At 39.7% G+C, this 19,071-nt stretch overlaps 1 protein-coding gene across 5 annotated transcripts in view; it reads right to left on the bottom strand.

Moving 5' to 3' along the window:
* HIPK3 (homeodomain interacting protein kinase 3) overlaps window positions 1-19,071 on the bottom strand; it is a 73,737-nt gene that overhangs the window by 34,785 nt on the left and 19,881 nt on the right. For all 5 annotated transcript variants that reach the window (XM_033151723.1, XM_033151748.1, XM_033151757.1 and 2 more), the window contains exon 2: window positions 14,018-15,119. In XM_033151723.1, the coding sequence (XP_033007614.1) occupies window positions 14,018-15,117 (1,100 nt within the window). In that variant the 5' untranslated portion in view covers window positions 15,118-15,119. The remainder of the gene's footprint in view (window positions 1-14,017; window positions 15,120-19,071) is intronic.

Below are 19,071 nucleotides of genomic sequence, written 5' to 3'. Positions count from 1 at the left end.
CAGGAATAAAACAGCACAGACATATGCTCAGGCAAGAAGAAAAATGGTGGCCAAGTGGCAAAATACTTTAATAGAAAAAGATCTAGTAGTTGAGGGCCGATCTTCTTAGCCAATCAGAGACTGGGCTGTCAGTAAATTTCCAGAACTGAGAAATGTGCTCTCTCACCACAAAGGCATTTACTTCAATTACCTGGGCTGCCAGAGTGGCTTTGGAGCCCAGTTCACACCAGATAACACAGGTGCATTCAATCCACGATCTCACCACAAAGTAACATCTTGGATTACCCAGAGGCCTGCAGGAACCAAACTTTTGTTAAAGGCTTAAGCAAAAAAATTTTTTTAAAAAAAATCTTGACATTTGGTATAGCTGCAATTATTAACCTTGCTGCTTTCATCACAAGATGACTTGTACAACACTAATTTAGTTAATTGTGCCATTACACATGTGCAGAGTGCCACTGTCTCCTCAGTAAATAAACAAAAAGCTTTTCTCTGCACATCTATAGATAGTGGAGAAGACCTTACATGTAAGAGGCCTCTAGTATGATTCTCATTCAGACAAGATTGGTTCCATGTCTCTTATTTAGCAAGTAAGCATACCACGAGACATGTTTTTCAATTCATGTACTGATTACACCTACACAAAATCATTTAAAGTGTAAGGAGCATGCAGTTTTCCTCCCCACAAAAAAATCATTTTGACTTTTATTATCCAAAACACTAAGTTAGAAGAACAAAGTTTTCCAACCAAAAGACAAAAAATGATTGTTTCATTTGAGTTGGAGCACATCAGAACCTATTTGCAATGTATGGCTTAGTCCTGAAAATGTGAAGTACAGTGGTACCTCGGGTTAAGAATTTAATTTGTTCCGGAGGTGCGTTCTTAACCTGAAGCACCACTTTAGCTAATGGGGCCTCCTGCTGCCGCTGCGCCACCAGACCACAATTTCTGTTCTTATCCTGAAGCAAAGTTCTTAACCTGAAGCATTATTTCTTGGTTAGCAGATTCTGTAACCTGAAGCGTCTGTAACCTGAGGTACCACTGTAATCATCTCTGCTCATGTGCAGAGTAGCGTACACTAGACTAATCACAATCAGTCTCTTATGTCTGAGATTAAGGACAGCATCTTCCAGTGAAAAAGGATGTAGAAAAGAATAAGTATTACAGATAAAATTCTTCACTTGAAACTTTATAAATTACCTATTATACCAAAACGAATTGAAATCCCAATTGTAGCTGTTATATAAGGGATTATTATATCTGAATGGAATGTAATGGAAATTATTAACAATTTTGGAATGCAGAAAAAATGTAGAAGAATGAACTCATCAACTCCAACATGTGAGGGGTCCAGTTTAATTAAATTATATAATTTGACATTTGAATAATTGGCATTAATAATGGTATTACAGTGGTTCCTCGGGTTAAGAACTTGATTCGTTCCGGAGGTCCGTTCTTAACCTGAAACTGTTCTTAACCTGAAGCACCACTTTAGCTAATGGGGCCTCCTGCTGCTGCTGCGCCGCCAAGAGCACGATTTCTGTTCTTATCCTGAAGCAAAGTTCTTAACCTGAAGCGTTATTTCTGGGTTAGTGGAGTTTGCAACCTGAAGCGTATGTAACCTCAATCGTATGTAACCCGAGGTACCACTGTAATTGGATAAAATTGGTATTGTTATAGTGAGGCTGTTATTGGAATGATATTGGAAAAGCGATAAAAATATATATTTAAAAGAAAGAAAGAAAGAAAAAGGATTTGGAGTTGGTGTGATACCGAGAGAGGCATGTTGTTGTTGTTCAGTCGTTCAGTCGTGTCCGACTCTTCGTGACCCCATGGACCAGAGCACGCCAGGCACGTCTATCCTTCACTGCCTCTCGCAGTTTGGCCAAACTCATGTTAGTAGCGACAGGCATACGGCTCATATTTTTCATTTCAAATATTCACTGGCACTCAAAAAGAAAGGAAGCAAGAAATACTAGCAACAGCTTTTTACTCCAGTCTGCCTTCAAGATAACCTGAATTTAAGCTAGGGAAGGGGCTTGTTGGAAGCACATGCACACACCTTTTCTGGAAATACTCTGGAACTGCACGGGGCTCAACCTGTGCTACCCAGCAGCTACAGCAGCTTTCAATAAGTGAATGCAGTAAAATGGCTAATATGGCATTTATTGCATACACAAGCTATTCACCATTGTTTCTCCCAATCCAACTCAGAAAATTATATGCAGCATGGTTAAGCAAACAAATATTAATTATAGAAAGAGACTCACACTGTGTCCACTGTAAATTGCTTACCTGCCTTCTCCCTCTCTCTCTCTCTCTCTCTCTCTCTCTCTCTCTCTCGCAAAGTCACAAAACAAATACTTAAAAAAAACAAAGGGGAAGTAAGTAACGCTCCCTGTTGCTTCTCTAGTTACCAGAACAGGCTAAAAGCTATGAAATATGCCCTTCAAGGAAACAGCTCTGAGCATGCTCAGAACAGATGTATGATTCTAATAGGCTACCACATGTACAGGACCATTCTTAAGGACTTTCAAGCAGTCCTCCCTAACCTGATATAGTGTCTGCTGGATAGCCCTCAATTTATTGAATGCTCCAATAAGCATCCCATTTTTTACAAAATCACACTAATGCAATTATTAATCAATGGTCAATTTGATCTAAAAAAATAACTGAATACATTTAAAGATGATTTTCATAATGTTAATGCTTTATATTTTCGTAAACTTGGGGGGGGGAGTTGTTTGTTTTTCACAATCAAGAAGTATATAAATTTTGGTAAATAAATAAACCAATCCAGAAATACGGTTTGTTCATTACCCAAAAATGCATATAATATTTGCATATAGATTCATTAAGAAGATGTTTTCATTTCTGTTCGCAGTTTTTACAACCAATGATTTTGCTCACATGACTATTGTATTTTCCTAGGAAAGACTCTCCACTTAGCTGGATTAGCACACAATTGATAGCTGGATTCCACTGCTATGAGATACTGTCAAGTCATCATTTCGAGAACAACCCTATCAAGCTGTTTTCGCTATTCAGTATGCATGTCTATTAGAAAAGCTTATCATGAAATTGCTCTACAAATGCAGTTTAAAACCTGGTCCAACGAATATTCAAGAGACACATGACTGTCTGGCTAATTAAATGAAATCCAACTTTTCATCAACAGTTTTAAAGGGCATAATACAGAGCAGCAGGGTTCAAAGGCACAAACCAGCAAACGTTAAGCATGCTTGAGCCTCAACAAAATCAATGGCACTTTACATCCCACTAGTTTAATGTACAGAGGAGTGCTGTGAAATCAGCCCATCTCAATTTGAAATGAGCTGTGCTGCATTTGGGAAAACCTAACACTTCTTTTAAGAGCTTGAAAGAACATCCAGCCTTTGGTAGTTTCCCCACTGTCATCCATCATCTTGTCTGCTAATGGTGTAGCGGTTAAGAGTGCTAGACTGTGACCTGCCAGGCCAGGATTAAAAACATCACAAAGCCATAAAGGTCACTTGGTGATCTCTGGCTAATCACTGTCTCTCAGTCTAGCCTACCTTGCAGGGTTGTTGTGAAGATAGAATGGGTACGAGAACAGTGTATGCCACCTTGAGTGCCTTGGAGAGAAGATGAGCTATAGATACAATAAACAGATAATACAATAAAACATATCCCAGTTCCCACACTAACCAAGCTGGGCAGGAAAAGAACACAAGCGCTGGCTAAAGTTGAACACTCTTCCTAAGTTCCCGATTCTCTGTAATGGAGGCTTCTGAGCATACCTGGAATCTCTAATGTTGATGCAAACAACTATATTCAAATAAAGTTCAGCCTTACATCTTGAAAGCTGACAGTTGTAAAGTGGTTTACAGTCTCAGAACAGGAAGGCTTCCACATGTACATCTTCCACTCTCATCCAATGTGTGAAGCCCGCTTAGGTCCTGGCAATTTTGGCAGTGACGAAAGAGCAAACCCACCCCACCTTGCACCAAATATGACAGCAAAACAGACATTTATGGGGCAGGTTCTTCTGCCACACAGGTCTTCCCACAGACATCTGTCTTGATTACTTGGCCAGCAGCCGCTTTTGCCTGTTAAATAAGAGCTTTTGCTCCCAAACAAGCACAAGACAACACCCCGCTTCTGATACAAATGTGTATTCCTTAGACTGTCAAGCAGTCACTGAAGACATATACAAGCTATTTACTGTGAAGCAGTCCCCTATGCTCAAATGAAAAGCTCTAAATTAAGTGGATTATGTAGTACATGCCAAGCTCCTAACTCTCATGGCTGCCGTGTTGGATGTTGACATATAGTCTCTGCAAAGCCAAAACAACAAATAAATAAATCTCCAGAGTTCTCTAAAGACAGGGATTCTTTGTCCTTTCTAGCTATTCTGTTTCTTCCATGTATCCTCTTCCCATACTCTGCAATGACGCATATTTCTCACCACTACAGTGAAGCTACGCTACCCTCAAATTCTGCAAGTATTCTGCAAGCTACAAAACTGTAATTAATTTACATAAGTGAATACAAATTACCGGGCAACAGATTATTTCAAATTTGGCAAAAAATGAGAATAAAAGCATGAATTTGGCCATGCGATTTGAACTTTCTTTACCGGTGCTACCTGTTTCAGCTTCCAATGCTTCAGCTGCCGATGCTTACCCTTCACCTACAATGGAATTACAATAGCAATTCTGTGTCTAAAGTACATTTGAGAATCTTAATTGTTGCCAGCTAGTCTCCGTTTAATTCTCTAAATTGATTTTCTCTAGCTGTATAGCATTCCTAAAAAGATCCAAATACATCATTTGTTTTTTGGTACAGCACATTAGCTCCCAATTACAACTGTTAGTTACGAATGTGTCTAATTATTTTCTCTTTGAGGATATCATTAAACTCACTAACAAAGGAACCAAAATGAATCCCATCCTATCCCCTACCCATCAAACACATACAGACACACAATAGAAAGCTTATGAACCCATGACATCACCTTAGAATGTCTTCTTGCAACAGCCAAGCGTATGAAAGTCAAACAACTGGCCCCTCACCTGCCACAACGCCATCTGCCATGTGGGAAGGATTCCAGGAGGAAGAGGGAGAGGCAGGCAGAAAGAGAAAACACCAGGAGCTTGCTCCTTCTTCACTTGAGCTGCCTAAATTTTGTTACAAAAAATTTGGTATCCTTCATTGAATTTTTATAATATTGTGAGCTGCTTTGAAAACTTCAGTCAAAAATACAAGCCTACTAAAACAAATAATTATTCACCTGCCTGCCAGTAGCCTATAGAAACATCATAATATTATTACAACAGTGTCAGACTCAGTACTGAACAAGATAAAGGCATGCAACATGCGAAAACATATGTCCAGATTGATTGATTTAAAAATCTACACCTCTTTCTTTCTTTCTTTCTACTTCTAAAAGAGATCACACTGCCTGGCCAAATACTAGTCGGCTGTTTAATAGAATTATAACAAAGAGTAACAACAAATCTTAGATAACAGAGTGATGCAAGCAATTTATTTTAGTCTGTTACTGTCTTTTCCCAAAAGTTGGAAGCATTTCAGCCATACGACAAGAGGTAAAATTTCATAGAGGCCAGCCCAGGGCATGTTTTATAATGTCATGGCCTCTGTGTTTCTGGCCTCCTGGACCAACCTATTCAGTAATTAAAAACCAAATGTAGGCAAATTGATGCTTGCAATCTTAAATCAGAACAAATTAGTTCCTGCAATCCAACATGGTCATTCAGAGGCAGGAGGTCCCTACAGACTACATGTCCCTGAATGTAGGATAGTTGCATCAGGGCCAGATGTAATCAACCCAATACACCAGGGACCTTGGTAAGAGTGTACCAACAGGGTGGGCTGTATGCATGCCCCAGTGTCAATATCAAAACCATGGTAAGGCAAACAATCTTCTCTTTGCCAACTAACATTTTTGACAGACAGATTTTGACCCAAAAAACTTACACACATATAATTTGACTTGCTGAAACACTTGACATTATGCAATCATGCTTAAATACTACTGTCTTCCTAAGCATGTTATTCTCTCAAATTGAAGGTTTGCCACCCAAAAGTGAGCATTTAAACGGAACTTTTAAAAGCAGCTCCTTCCACCAAGGCCCATGTAAATTAGCAATTCCTAACTTGTATTGTTAACCATTAAAAACAGCCTTGATGAACCAGTCCACCTATGCAGTGTCCCATTTCCAACATGGACCAAGAAGACATGGGGGAAATGGAATCTGCCATTGGTTCATCTGGCTCAGAATTGTCTGTGCAGACTGGTAGAAAATCTCCAGGATTCCAGATTGGGTACATTCCCAGCCCTATCCGGAGATGCTAGGGATTGAACCCTGGACTTCTTGCATGCAAAGTGGATGGTCTACTACGAGCTCCCAAAACAAAAGTGGCACAAAAACCAGTCAGTGGAAATATCCAGACAACTAAATTAAAAACCAAAAACCCAACATGTTTCAAGCTACACACAGGCCCTCCTTCGTGGGAACATGTATGCCTGAAAGGCACAGTACAGGGCTCTACTTTGAAATAGTTTATGGAGTCTTTGCTGAGCTATCATGGAGGTCTATCCTCCACTAAATCTACCTAATACTCTTTTAAAGCCAAATAAAGTGGTGACCGTTATACCTTGCAGCAGTGAATTGTGTCTTAACACTAATTAAGGTCAGTATTAAGAAGTGAGGTTCCTAATCCGTGGTTTAGAGTTGGTTTGTTAATTCACAATTTTGTGTTTGGACAACATGGGAAGTAATGGCCAGCTAAAAGCAAAGGTTTCTAAACTCCTCCTCTATGTCATGCTGGAGGAAGAGGTGGGAAAAAAGGGCGCACAAATGCAGGTGGGAGGCTAGGCTCATTTTTGTGACACTAAACCAGGGTTTAAGTCAGTATTGCCTTCAAATCCATTCAATGATTAGTTTTAACATTAATACACATCTTTTTTTAAAAATTGAAATGACTGAATATCACACACATATTATCTTACTAAGGCTACAATCCTATACTTATCTGAGGTTAAGTCCTATTGACCATTGAGGGGCTTAATTCTGAAGAAACTGTATAAGACTGCACCATCAAAGTTTAAGTATCATCTATATGGTATTTATTTTAATAATAATAAAGTGATGATGAGTTCCCAACACGTGACAGAACCCACATCCTTACTCCAGGCTCAATTTTACTCAGGAGCCTTTTGTTTTTTGAAAGATTTACAATCTACCAGACCATTCTTGCCTAGTGACTCTGTGTTTGTTGACATTAAAATATATGTTCGGCTGGCAGGTCTAAGTTTGTGGATCCTGCAAAATCTTGTTTTTCAAGCAGGAACAGTTATCATGAAACTGTCAAAAGAGGAGACTGGTTTTAGCGGTGTTACACATTTCAGTCTTAAAATTCAACAGTTTTACATTTCAGTCCTTTCAATTCCGCTCCAGTGATGCATTACATTTTGACTTGTCAATAAAATGACAAATGGGTAGCCAATATACTAGTAATCAGTTTTGGCAATAAATAAATAAAAGCCATCATAATTGAGGTAGTGGTTGGTTTAAAGGGCAGGACAGCCTATGGTGGAACAGAGGAAAGGGGGGAAATGACTTCTTCCTATCCACACAAATTTCTAGAAGTTGAGATATCTCCCAGTTACTCATGACTAAGGAGAGGGTCACCGAGAACTCCCAGAAGTGCAAGCTGGATTTCGAAGGGGCAGAGGAACCAGAGACCAAATTGCAAACATGCGCTGGATTATGGAGAAAGCTAGAGAGTTCCAGAAAAACATCTACTTCTGCTTCATTGACTACGCAAAAGCATTTGACTGTGTCGACCACAGCAAACTATGGAAAGTTCTTAAAGAAATGGGAGTGCCGGATCACCTCATCTGTCTCCTGAGAAATCTCTATTTGGGACAAGAAGCTACAGTTAGAACTGGATATGGAATAACTGATTGGTTCAAAATTGGGAAAGGAGTACGACAAGGCTGTATATTGTCTCCCTGCTTATTTAACTTATATGCAGAATTCATCATGCGAAAGGCTGGGCTGGATGAATCCCAAACTGGAATTAAGATTGCCGGAAAAAATATCAACAACCTCAGATATGCTGATGATACAACCTTGATGGCAGAAAGTGAGGAGGAATTGAAGAACCTTTTAATGAGGGTGAAAGAGGAAAGCGCAAAATATGGTCTGAAGCTCAACATCAAAAAAACTAAGATCATGGCCACTGGTCCCATCACCTCCTGGCAAATAGAAGGGGAAGAAATGGAGGCAGTGAGAGATTTCACTTTCTTGGGTTCCATGATCACTGCAGATGGTGACAGCAGTCACGAAATTAGAAGACGCCTGCTTCTTGGGAGAAAAGCAATGACAAACCTAGACAGCATCTTAAAAAGCAAAGACATCACCTTGCCAACAAAGGTCCGTATAGTTAAAGCTATGGTTTTCCCAGTAGTAATGTATGGAAGTGAGAGCTGGACCATCAAGAAGGCTGATCGCCGAAGAATTGATGCTTTTGAATTATGGTGCTGGAGGAGACTCTTGAGAGTCCCATGGACTGCAAGAAGATCAAACCTATCCATTCTCAAGGAAATCGGCCCTGAGTGCTCACTAGAAGGACAGATCCTGAAGTTGAGGCTCCAGTACTTTGGCCACCTCATGAGAAGAGAAGACTCCCTGGAAAAGACCCTGATGTTGGGAAAGATGGAGGGCACAAGGAGAAGGGGACGACAAAGGATGAGATGGTTGGACAGTATTCTCGAAGCTACTAACATGAGTTTGGCCAAACTGCGGGAGGCAGTGAATGATAGGCGTGCCTGGCGTGCTCTGGTCCATGGGGTCACGAAGAGTCGGACACGACTGAACGACTGAACAACAACAACAAGGAGAGGGTCAATATTTGAATATTCACTACTGAATAATTAAGAAACAGATTATTCTTGTCAAGTGCAGTATTAGATTCAAGAAGAGAAATGACTTGAGGAAACCAAGACAACATGTCTCACTTGCTAATCATACAGGCAGCAGAAATGAACAGTATTTGAAGTACATAGCATAGGGTTTGGCCTGTGCATAGCAAGATTACTCAACAGAAAATATTGTCCTTATGCTAAGAAACCAACGCCAAGTCTTATTGACTGTTCATTTCCAGGGAATGCCTTACTAACACACACACACACACACACACACACCCCACACAAACCACATATAACACACACACACACACACCCCACACAAACCACATATATCACACACAATCTAGTCAGCTTGTGCCACTGTAGAACCCAACAGCCTCCCTAGAACAGATTTTGTTTTTTGCATAACCAGCAAGAAATAGTTGAGCTCTCCAGTGAAGTAAAGTTAACAGCTACACACAGAGAGAAAAGAATACCAGATGCTAATGCTGCTTGATGTAACCATATCTGAATTCCACTTGAAAGATTGCTTGGGTCAGCAGGAGATAACTCCAGACAGAGTGACTCACGGCAGAAAAAGGACATGAATGTATCAGCAAATCAACTTTTAAAAAGCATATAATATTTGGTAGATACCCACCTGAGTGGTCTGAAAGGATCGAAACCTACGGTACTCTAACATGAGGCAGGACAAACATACAAGAACACAATATACCACAAGTGAAAACGTATGGGAACGCCCTATGAGGTTTATAGTTCTAAAGTGGAAAATTAAAAAGGTGTCAGCTCAAATTGTCCTCTTGATAAAGCACAAATGCTAAACAGTAAAGTAACTGCCAAGCAGCAGCATGCTTAGTAATTACAATTCACAGTTTGTTTACATCGACACCAGCCAGCTGAACAGTAGAGCGAATCCACATAATTCGGGCTTCAACTAAAAAAGAAAAAACCAACTCAACCACACACAAACGCCACCCCAATTTTTCCTGTATGCTGAATCTGTCTGCTGAAATTCAGCCCCTTATCATAAAAAGCTGCCTTTAATTCATGTAGTAGCCCCTGCCTCTTCCCTAACAGTAACTAGGCTTAAAAGCATAGCAGCTGACTTAGAGCATGCTGACCTTGAGCAAATGAACGCACTTAGCAGCATGTACTTCTGGCTTATTTCACTGCACCAGCGAAACAGCCTCACCATCTATAGTAGTCAACAGTTTCTGGCCACCACCCCCTGCCTATTTTAAGATATCCCCCACAACATTTCAGTGATGCACAGTTCAAAGTGATAGAATAACATCTGAGGCCACATTCCAGCTCAAGTTGTTTACAGAGGAATCTTGTTCTGGTTCTCATGCGCTGCTTCTTTCATCAATGAGTAGAATATGGTCAGAACTATGTGTTTCCACTTATACAACACGAATATACATAATTTCACAATATCCCTTGAACAACAGCTAAATCAAGGGTTGTGGGAAATGTTCACTTATAAAAAGATAGCTAAATCATATCAGCATGTGACAAGATGGAAAAATATGAAAGGCAGCAGCTTTTGCTCACAAATGCTATATATAGCATACCACATGTATAAATATATTTAGTTTCGGAACTAAAAATGTAGCTAGAAATGTAAAAACACCAGCTTATCTGCTTTAACAATGTCTGCTGAGCTTTATCATGAAATATTATCAGAATGCTTAGACTAACCACACTGAATTTCCCCCCTTGAGAAACTGTCTTAAGACTCAACTTTAATACAAAGGGCAGAAATGATAATCATTTATCAGTCTTCCAAGTACAGTTTTGACCATAAAACAGATTTATTTTTTAAATTATCAACTAACCTTGGCTGTGTCATCTTTAATCTAATCCTAGTCACCAACCAAGTACATAAATAGTTTGTATATAAATATTTGTACAAAACAAAATATGTTGCTCTCTCCTGATAACACTAGTGGTTCAAAACATCTGAAGCTGGATCCTGAACATCTCATTCTAGTACTCAGGAATTTGAAATAATGTTTACAGCTTTAAAAAACAGAAAACTAAATTAGCATGGTTTCAAGTTAAAAAAAACCCCAAACAGAACTCCTGCAGATAACCTGTATTGCCAGGTACCGGTAAGACACATATGGTCCAGAAAATACCCAGATTTCCAGAGGTGTACCTGTGGGTTAAACCACAGAGTCTAGGGCTTGCTGATCAGAAGGTCGGCAGTTCGAATCCCCGTGATGGGGTGAGCTCCCGTTGCTCGGTCCCAGCTCCTGCCCACCTAGCAGTTCAAAAGCACATTAAAGTGCAAGTAGATAAATAGGGACCGCTCCAGCGGGAAGGTAAACGGCGTTTCCGTGCGCTGCTCTGGTTCGCCAGAAGCGGCTTTGTCATGCTGGCCACATGACCCGGAAGCTGTCTGTGGACAAACGCCGGCTCCCTCGGCCTATAGAGCGAGATGAGCACCGCAACCCCAGAGTCGGACACGACTGGACCTGATGGTCAGGGGTCCCTTTACCTTTACCCTTGTCAGACTGTTGCGCTTGTGGAATCTAAAAGACCAACAGCATTATTATGGCATAAGCCTTCAGGGATTTCAGACCACTTCATCAGATGTATGTCAATAACAGCACGGCTCCACTAGGACCCTTGCTAGCTGTAGATTTCATATGTTCCTGCTTCATGAAGCTGATAGCAAGACTGAAGAGAGATAACTAAAATATTTTCTGTCAGCATTATATAGATATCCAAGTTCATGAACTTCCTTAGTTTTCAAGTACCCCACTTTACACTCAGAGAAATCTATTCATCCTTCATATGGCACTTTTGAGCAATTGAAATGCTTTATTCCATACTGTTACAGTTACTGTTTTTATTTAAAATATCTTTCCACTGCCTTTCATTTGAAGTGAAAAAGCAGTATAGAATAAATACGTTAAAATTATAATAGAAAATAACACACCAGTCAACAGGCCAGAGCAGAAATAAAACAGATGAATTCCACCAATTGATAGAAACAGCCATGGGAAAAAAGTTAATGAGATTTAGCAATCACTGAAATGCCAGTGTTGCCATTTGCCTTAGTGCAGAGTGGGTGTGATTCTATAAAGATTGTGCTACAACTGAAAAAATCTTCTCCATAGTCAACTCCAGGTACATCAGGTCTGCTGATGAGGAATCTAACAGAGCTGTGTCTTCAACACTTCATGCATTATTTCTTTTAAATCAGGGTTCATATTATAATGTGTGTTGTATATTTTGTTTCTTCTGTTTGTAAACTGCCTTGTGTATTACAGTGGTACCTCGGGTTACAGACGCTTCAGATTACAGACTCTGCTAACCTGGAAGTAGTACCTCAGGTTAAGAACTTTACCTCAGGATGAGAACGGAAATTGCGCGGCGGCGGCAGCAGCGGGCTCATTAGCTAAAGTGGTACCTCAGGTTAAGAACGGTTTCAGGTTAAGAATGGACCTCCGGAACGAATTAAGTTCCCAAGGTACCACTGTAATTAAAAGTGAAATGAAAAATGAAAAATTCATATTCTTCCTGACTCTTTTCAATTTTCCCCACTCAAGAGGACCTCAAAGTAAAACACCTAGGTATCCTAATACTCCAAAGCAGACCTGCTTTGTTTCAGAAGTGGAGCTGAAGCAGGCGCATTTCCACCATTCCTTACGCCAGCCATTTCAACAGTTGCTATCAATAATAGTCAATCACTAATATCTGTAAAAATATTGCTACACCTTTCTATTTTTTAGCAACTCTGCCAGCTTTAGCCAGCATGTAGACTTTATCCCACAGGAATTTAAATTCATTAATACCTTTAAGATTAGATCCAGACTTGTCCTTCTGTGAACAAAAGAGCATCTGCAGTTTGTGGAATGGCTCAGGATCCTGTTCTGTTTCAGGCCCCAGTACTACCTCCCACACAGTTCCAGCGGGCACTGCCCCATAATCCTCCTATTTGGGGAAGGTACAGTGATCGAGGAATCGGCAAAACTTACCTTCTCCCTCCTTCCACCCACAGAAGTGACCAGTTAAACAAAGTTTTGCTTCCAACAAATCTGGATCCAACCCACAGTAATTAAGGCCAACCTGCAGTATTTTTAAAAACCCAAGGTTAGTCCATTGATTTCCATGGGTCTACACCAGGCATAGGCAAACTCTAGGTGTTTTGGGACTACAACTCCCATCATCCCTGACCACTGGTCTGTTAGCTAGGGATGATGGGAGTTGTAGTCCCAAAACATCTGGAGGGCCAAGTTTGCCCATGCCTGGTCTACACTGAGTTGTGACTAACATTTGACACTTGTTGGCATCCATCTGTTTTGAGAGACAATGGAGTGCGCCTCTGTGGGTTAAGTCAAACCGCTGCATTAGCAGCACCAAAGTGACCTCCCTGGGCTGCAAGCCTAGGCATTGTGTATGACGGTCCTGGGCTGCCCAGATGACAAGACCCCTCTCTCAGTCTTGCTGATGTGGTCCAAAGGAATGTAGGGCAAAACGTTTGGCATCAGTTTGGCTGCAGGAGTTGCTGGAAGGAGGCATACAAGGCACCCACAATATTTGCATAATAGTTACTACACAAAATAAAAAGTACTCTCAAATTTCTAGAGGTAGCATGTATGTTTGCTGAATTCATATCCCTTCAACCAAAGATTTAGCTATAAGGTGACTATATGATAAAATCAGGTTTATATCAACATTTCTCTCTCTCCCAGGCCATCTTGCGCACACAATAGACATATTCTGAATTGCGCTTTACAAAGCAGAATTCAAAAACAGCAAAACCTCTTCTAAACTATCACCTCATAATCCACTTTAAAAGTCAGATAGTCCAGTTTTACACATGACACTTAAACTGAAGTTATGCTTATTAGGATCTCTGTGCAGAACCAAAACAAAAATATTTACATTCTGTTTAATGGGGTAAATATTCTAGGGAGCAATGAAAAATATAATTCAATTCAAGACTTACCCAAATCAACATGCTTAGCATGCAATTTAGTAAATTACAGACACTGGAGCAAAGTCAAAGCTTCAAAAATACCAATCAAAGGGCAGAAAAACAATAAATACAGAAAGCTACATACCTGTAGTACCGAGACTGCAAATATGTTGAGCAGACAGTCTTTGATACATGGCTAGCAGATCCGAAGTCTATTACCTTAACTCTGTACGGCTGCCGGGCCGGATCCACCAACATAATGTTTTCTGGTTTGAGGTCAGCGTGTATTAAACCAAGACTTTTTAGTTTTTTCAGTGCAGTGGCCACCTGTTGCAGAATAGGCCGTATTACTTTTAGCTGAAGAGGGCTAAATTTATTTTGTTTCAGAAAGTCATATAAATTCTGTTCCAACATCTCAAAAACTAAGCAAGTATGGTTTCGATGCTGAAAGCACTCATACGCTCTCACAAAGTTAAACTCATCAGCATTCTCAGTACTCAGTCTTGCTAATATGCTCACTTCTATTTGTCCTTGGCGTGCATAAGATGGATGATTCTTTAGAATTTTGATTGCCACTATTTCGTTTGTCCCTCTTTTCCAGCACTTTACTACTTGTCCAAAAGTCCCTCGCCCAAGGAAATCAAGAACCTCATAAGTATTTTTCACAGAGCATAACACCTCATGATGCACTAACTGATAATCTCCATCTCCATTGGTACCACTTGGCTTTGAAGTTGCAGTAGCTGTCACAACCGTCACTGGGTTTCCCAAGTTTGTTTGCAACATTGCAGGCAATATAGGCAGTTCATCAACAATCTGCATTGCGCCACTCTGATTCTCCAACTCTTCACTCTTACGCTTCAGTCCACATCGCTGGGGGCGGTCCAAGACGTTTAACCCACTTTCCTGTATCTCAGTCCAAGGTGCTTCCACTTGAGGTTGCTGTGCCTGCACTGCTAATATCTCTGTAGCACCTGCAATATTTTTTAAAGCAACAGCACTAGTCTGCAACAAAAAGGTCTCTCTTTGAGGTCTGTCAAATAGGTTTCTAGCCTGCAAGAAAGTACCAACACTGCTGGGAGGCTGAGCAATTCCAAAAAAATTATCATTCACATAGATCCGTGGGTAGATTCGTTCATGGTACACACAACTACTTGGCTCCACTTTTAGTTTCTTCACACTACAAAAGGCACTTGACTGAGTTTGATAAACATATGGTGGATAGACCAAGACTTGTGAGGCCATACCTGAAAGAAGAGGGGGAAAGGAAAAAAGTCAGTAAACTTTGGCAGTTGTTTCCTAATAATTTAGGTATCAATCCATGAAAATGTTAAAACTTTTCTGTGCTTGTTTGGAGTTTGCTCATACCACACACAACAAAATTGCAAATCCTTCTGTACATTTGGATTTAAATACTGGAGTTGCTACATCAACAATACATCAGTGCCAGACACTATCTGTTTGCACTATTGCTATATGTTGTTTTAGAGTCATCTTAAGCACTAAAACTGTACAACCATTGCTACTCCAAGGAAATGCAAACAGTCTTCATTACATACTCATCCACATTAGAATCTTGAACTAAATTCTTAAAGCAGGGGGGGATTTGGGGTCTAAAATGTTCGCTTGCTTGTAAGCTACTATTCTCCAACTAGAAGCTTAACATAGCACAGTTTAAAGCCTGCTAAGCGTGTTCAGAAGTGCAACACTACATTCAAATTATCATAATTGTGATTTTTCAGTGAAGACCCAAACAGCTTTCTGAGTTTATTTAATAAAGGTAAGCAGACTACAATTTTATTTTTAAAGGGTCAACCCTCATAGTAGCTTAATTATATATAGAAATATATCAGTATATAGGAATCTCCATTTATTCCTACTACGCTACACTAGGTATTTGTAAACCAGCATCTTGTTCATATCTGAATTTGCTTTTTCAAATTGTATACTGATGTATGCATATAAAACATTACTTTATAAACAGCATACTGTAAAACATGCATGTCCTTGCAGGTTATTTAACTAAAGATAAACTATTTTCAAACTTACAGCGTTTATACTTTTATATATTCAATGCCAGCATGCACTTATTCCTGACTTTTAAGTACTTAACGTTGTCTGTGTGTCCTGAGTACTGTCTGATCTACCGGTAATGATTGGGAGTTAGATTCAGTTACTTGAGGCCTCAGGAGTCAGACAAGTTACTTGAGGGGCTCTGGTCAGCCACCTTGACCCTTGTCAATCTTGGCTATTAAAAACTAGTTGGAAGTGATTAACTGGATGGGTCTAAGGTCTAGTGGTTAATGCTCCTTGCAAGATGGTATAGTACCAGCTGCCTTGAAGGATACAGTGGCACATCCCCACTTCAAGAAGCCCACATTGTCCTGAACAACTACCACTCAATCATTGAAACCCTCTTTGCAGCCAATATGCTTGAAAGGGTGGTGGCCAGGCTACTTCAAACATGCTTGGAAACAGATAGTCTTGATTCATTTCATTGAGGCTTCAGGCTTAATTACAGCACTGAAATAACTTTGATCATTCTGCTCGATGACTTGTAAGAGAGATGGCAAGTGCAACCTGGTTAATTCACCTTGTTGTGTTGCTGGCTTTTAAAACAATATTGACCACAGTATCATATTGCAGGTTGGCAGATGGGGACATGGTCTAGGAGTGGCTACAACTACCTAGATAGGTGACCATTTAGAAACCTTATACAGACAGCTCTGAAACTGAAACAAAAGCAACCAAGATTGTGCCTTCCAGTTTTTATTGTTCTACAACTCCCATTATCCCTGATCATTAGTCATGCTAGCTGGGAATGATGAGAGCTGGAGCTCAGCTATGCCTAGATGACATCACATTGGATACCCCTGACTTGGAAGAATGGTGAGTAGGATGATATTCTTTACATATATACCTCGAGAATAAAATCTTGTGTGGTGCTCATTCAGTGAGGTTTATAAAATGCTCTTCTGACCAGCCTTGAAAGTTCAATGTGTGTGTGTGTTCATTTTTGCTCACTTCCCTGTTTGTTTATTAACTACAATGCATTAACTACAAAGACATTGGGAGCAAGCAACCATTCAGTAATGTAGTATTTATATACCTTTTTCTTAACTGTGCTCAACATTATCTCAGTATTCTTTACAAACAATGGTCCATAATGTTTTGTCAGACTGTAGTGTCCATGACCTGGTGTGAGGAATTTGCTGGTTTGGCCACTTTCAAGGCCAGTGTGTACCAGGTGCCTCAGAAATATGGCGTTTCCACAGTCTTTCTCCCAAACTTGAGAATAGGAGTAGTACAATGAAATTGCTGGAATAATCTACCCATATCTGCAGTTTTAAGGTTCATCACTCATTACAGACTGCAGGACACTTGTGAGCAAAAAAAATGGAAGTCCAATATTACTATTTTCCATAACACAGAGAAGTGAAGCTACATTCACAGGCAAGAAGAGATTTAAACTGGAATTCTCCTGGCTTACATAATTTTGTTTTTAAAGGTCCTCTTTTATCAAAAAGTAGAAGCAACTACTGCATAAGGCAATTCATTACTGTAAAACACGTTGCCATTTGGGAACCTCTCAATGATTAAAATTAGTTTCTTCTTTCAACTTGCTTCCTCAACTCAGATGCATGACAGCAGGTTTTCAAAATTCCAAGTGAAGCTAACACCAGAAGTAGGCACACAAAAATATATTACACATGGAAGGGATGAAAATTTGAATCCAAACGCCCTTCTCAAGAAAAGCAATTCTGCAGCACCTAAGCAAAGGTTTTGTCTGAATGGTAACTGAGTAATAATTCTTTATAAATGTGAACCCACTCAACCATATGGCTGGCCTGCTAATCTCTTGGACATTGACAGATCTGAGGATAGCTGCCAAAGCTGCTCTGCCCCGAATGGAATGAGCCTTGATATGACCTTCAATTGCAAGCCCTGTCAAACTTAAAAGCAAGAAAGTAACACAGGTACTCATTCAATTTGTATATTATTAAAAGTACTTAAATAGTACTATAACACTGGTCTGAAACAAGAAAACAAACAGGTAGGATTTCCAAACATTCAAAAAGGAGAAATATAGTAGTCATGGGAAACTACACTGATATCTGTCGGAACTCAAACTCTGCCAAGATTGTAAGGCCCAACAAATTCCTTGATTGCCTCACTGACAATTTCATTTTCCAGAAGGTGGAAGAAGTAACAAGGGGCTCATCTATGTTGACCCTGGCCCTCACCAACAAGGAGGAATTGATTGATGAAGGGGAAGTACTGGGAAACTTGGGAGGAAGTGGTCGTGGCCTCTTGGTTTTCATTATACACAGGCAAGGGGAAATTGAGCATAATCAGACATCCACTCTAGACTTTAAGAAGGCTGATTTCAAAAAGCTTAATGGGCGAGATCCCATGGGCAGAAATACTCAAAGAGAAGGGAGTCCAAGATGAATGGTACTTTCTTAAAGGTGAAATATAGAGGATGCAAATGCAGACAATTTCAACATGAAAGAAAAGTGAAATTGTTTGCATTATAAATAATATGAAGGCAGAGAACCCACCTATTTCAAAACAAGCCTTACTACATGAAGAAAAAGGGGGGGACCCTAACCAATCACCTTTCACTCTCCTCTACCTCAGCATCCCACAGACATTTTTTTTTAAATTAATAACACACATTTGACAAATGCTATACTTCCATCACATTCTACCAAAGAGATAAAGATCTTTCTCGGCTGCTGAAGTACTACCAGAGAGCTCCCAGCATACTCTTATACATGGTTGACCAGCGTAGGTTTTAGTTAGAATACCGTAATGGTTGTTCTAGCAATAAAATAAATTTAAAGCATTGTACCTTTATAGATTTTAGAATAAATAAATCACAAAACAAACCACAGCTTAGAAATTAATTGCCATATTTTATAAACACAACAGGTCCCAAATTATGTTTGTAAGCAGAGTTTATTACATACAAGCATCGCAATGAAGGCAGATTAATACAACAACCACTAAATACTTAGCAACAAATCAAAACATTACTATTTCTTTATCAGGAACAAATTTGTTCCTCTCTTTCCATTACTGATTGTCCATTATTCTTTATATGCTCTTTTAAATGATATTTCAAAGCTTAGTTACCAAAATAAAAAGGAAATACATATAGCACTGCAGTACACCATTAAGTATATGATTAAGAAA

Source organism: Lacerta agilis, chromosome 1 (genome assembly GCF_009819535.1).
Source record: "Lacerta agilis isolate rLacAgi1 chromosome 1, rLacAgi1.pri, whole genome shotgun sequence".
Taxonomy (NCBI): domain Eukaryota; kingdom Metazoa; phylum Chordata; class Lepidosauria; order Squamata; family Lacertidae; genus Lacerta; species Lacerta agilis.
The sequence above is the reverse complement of the archived record's forward strand: the minus strand, read 5'-3'. Positions and strand labels throughout refer to the sequence as shown.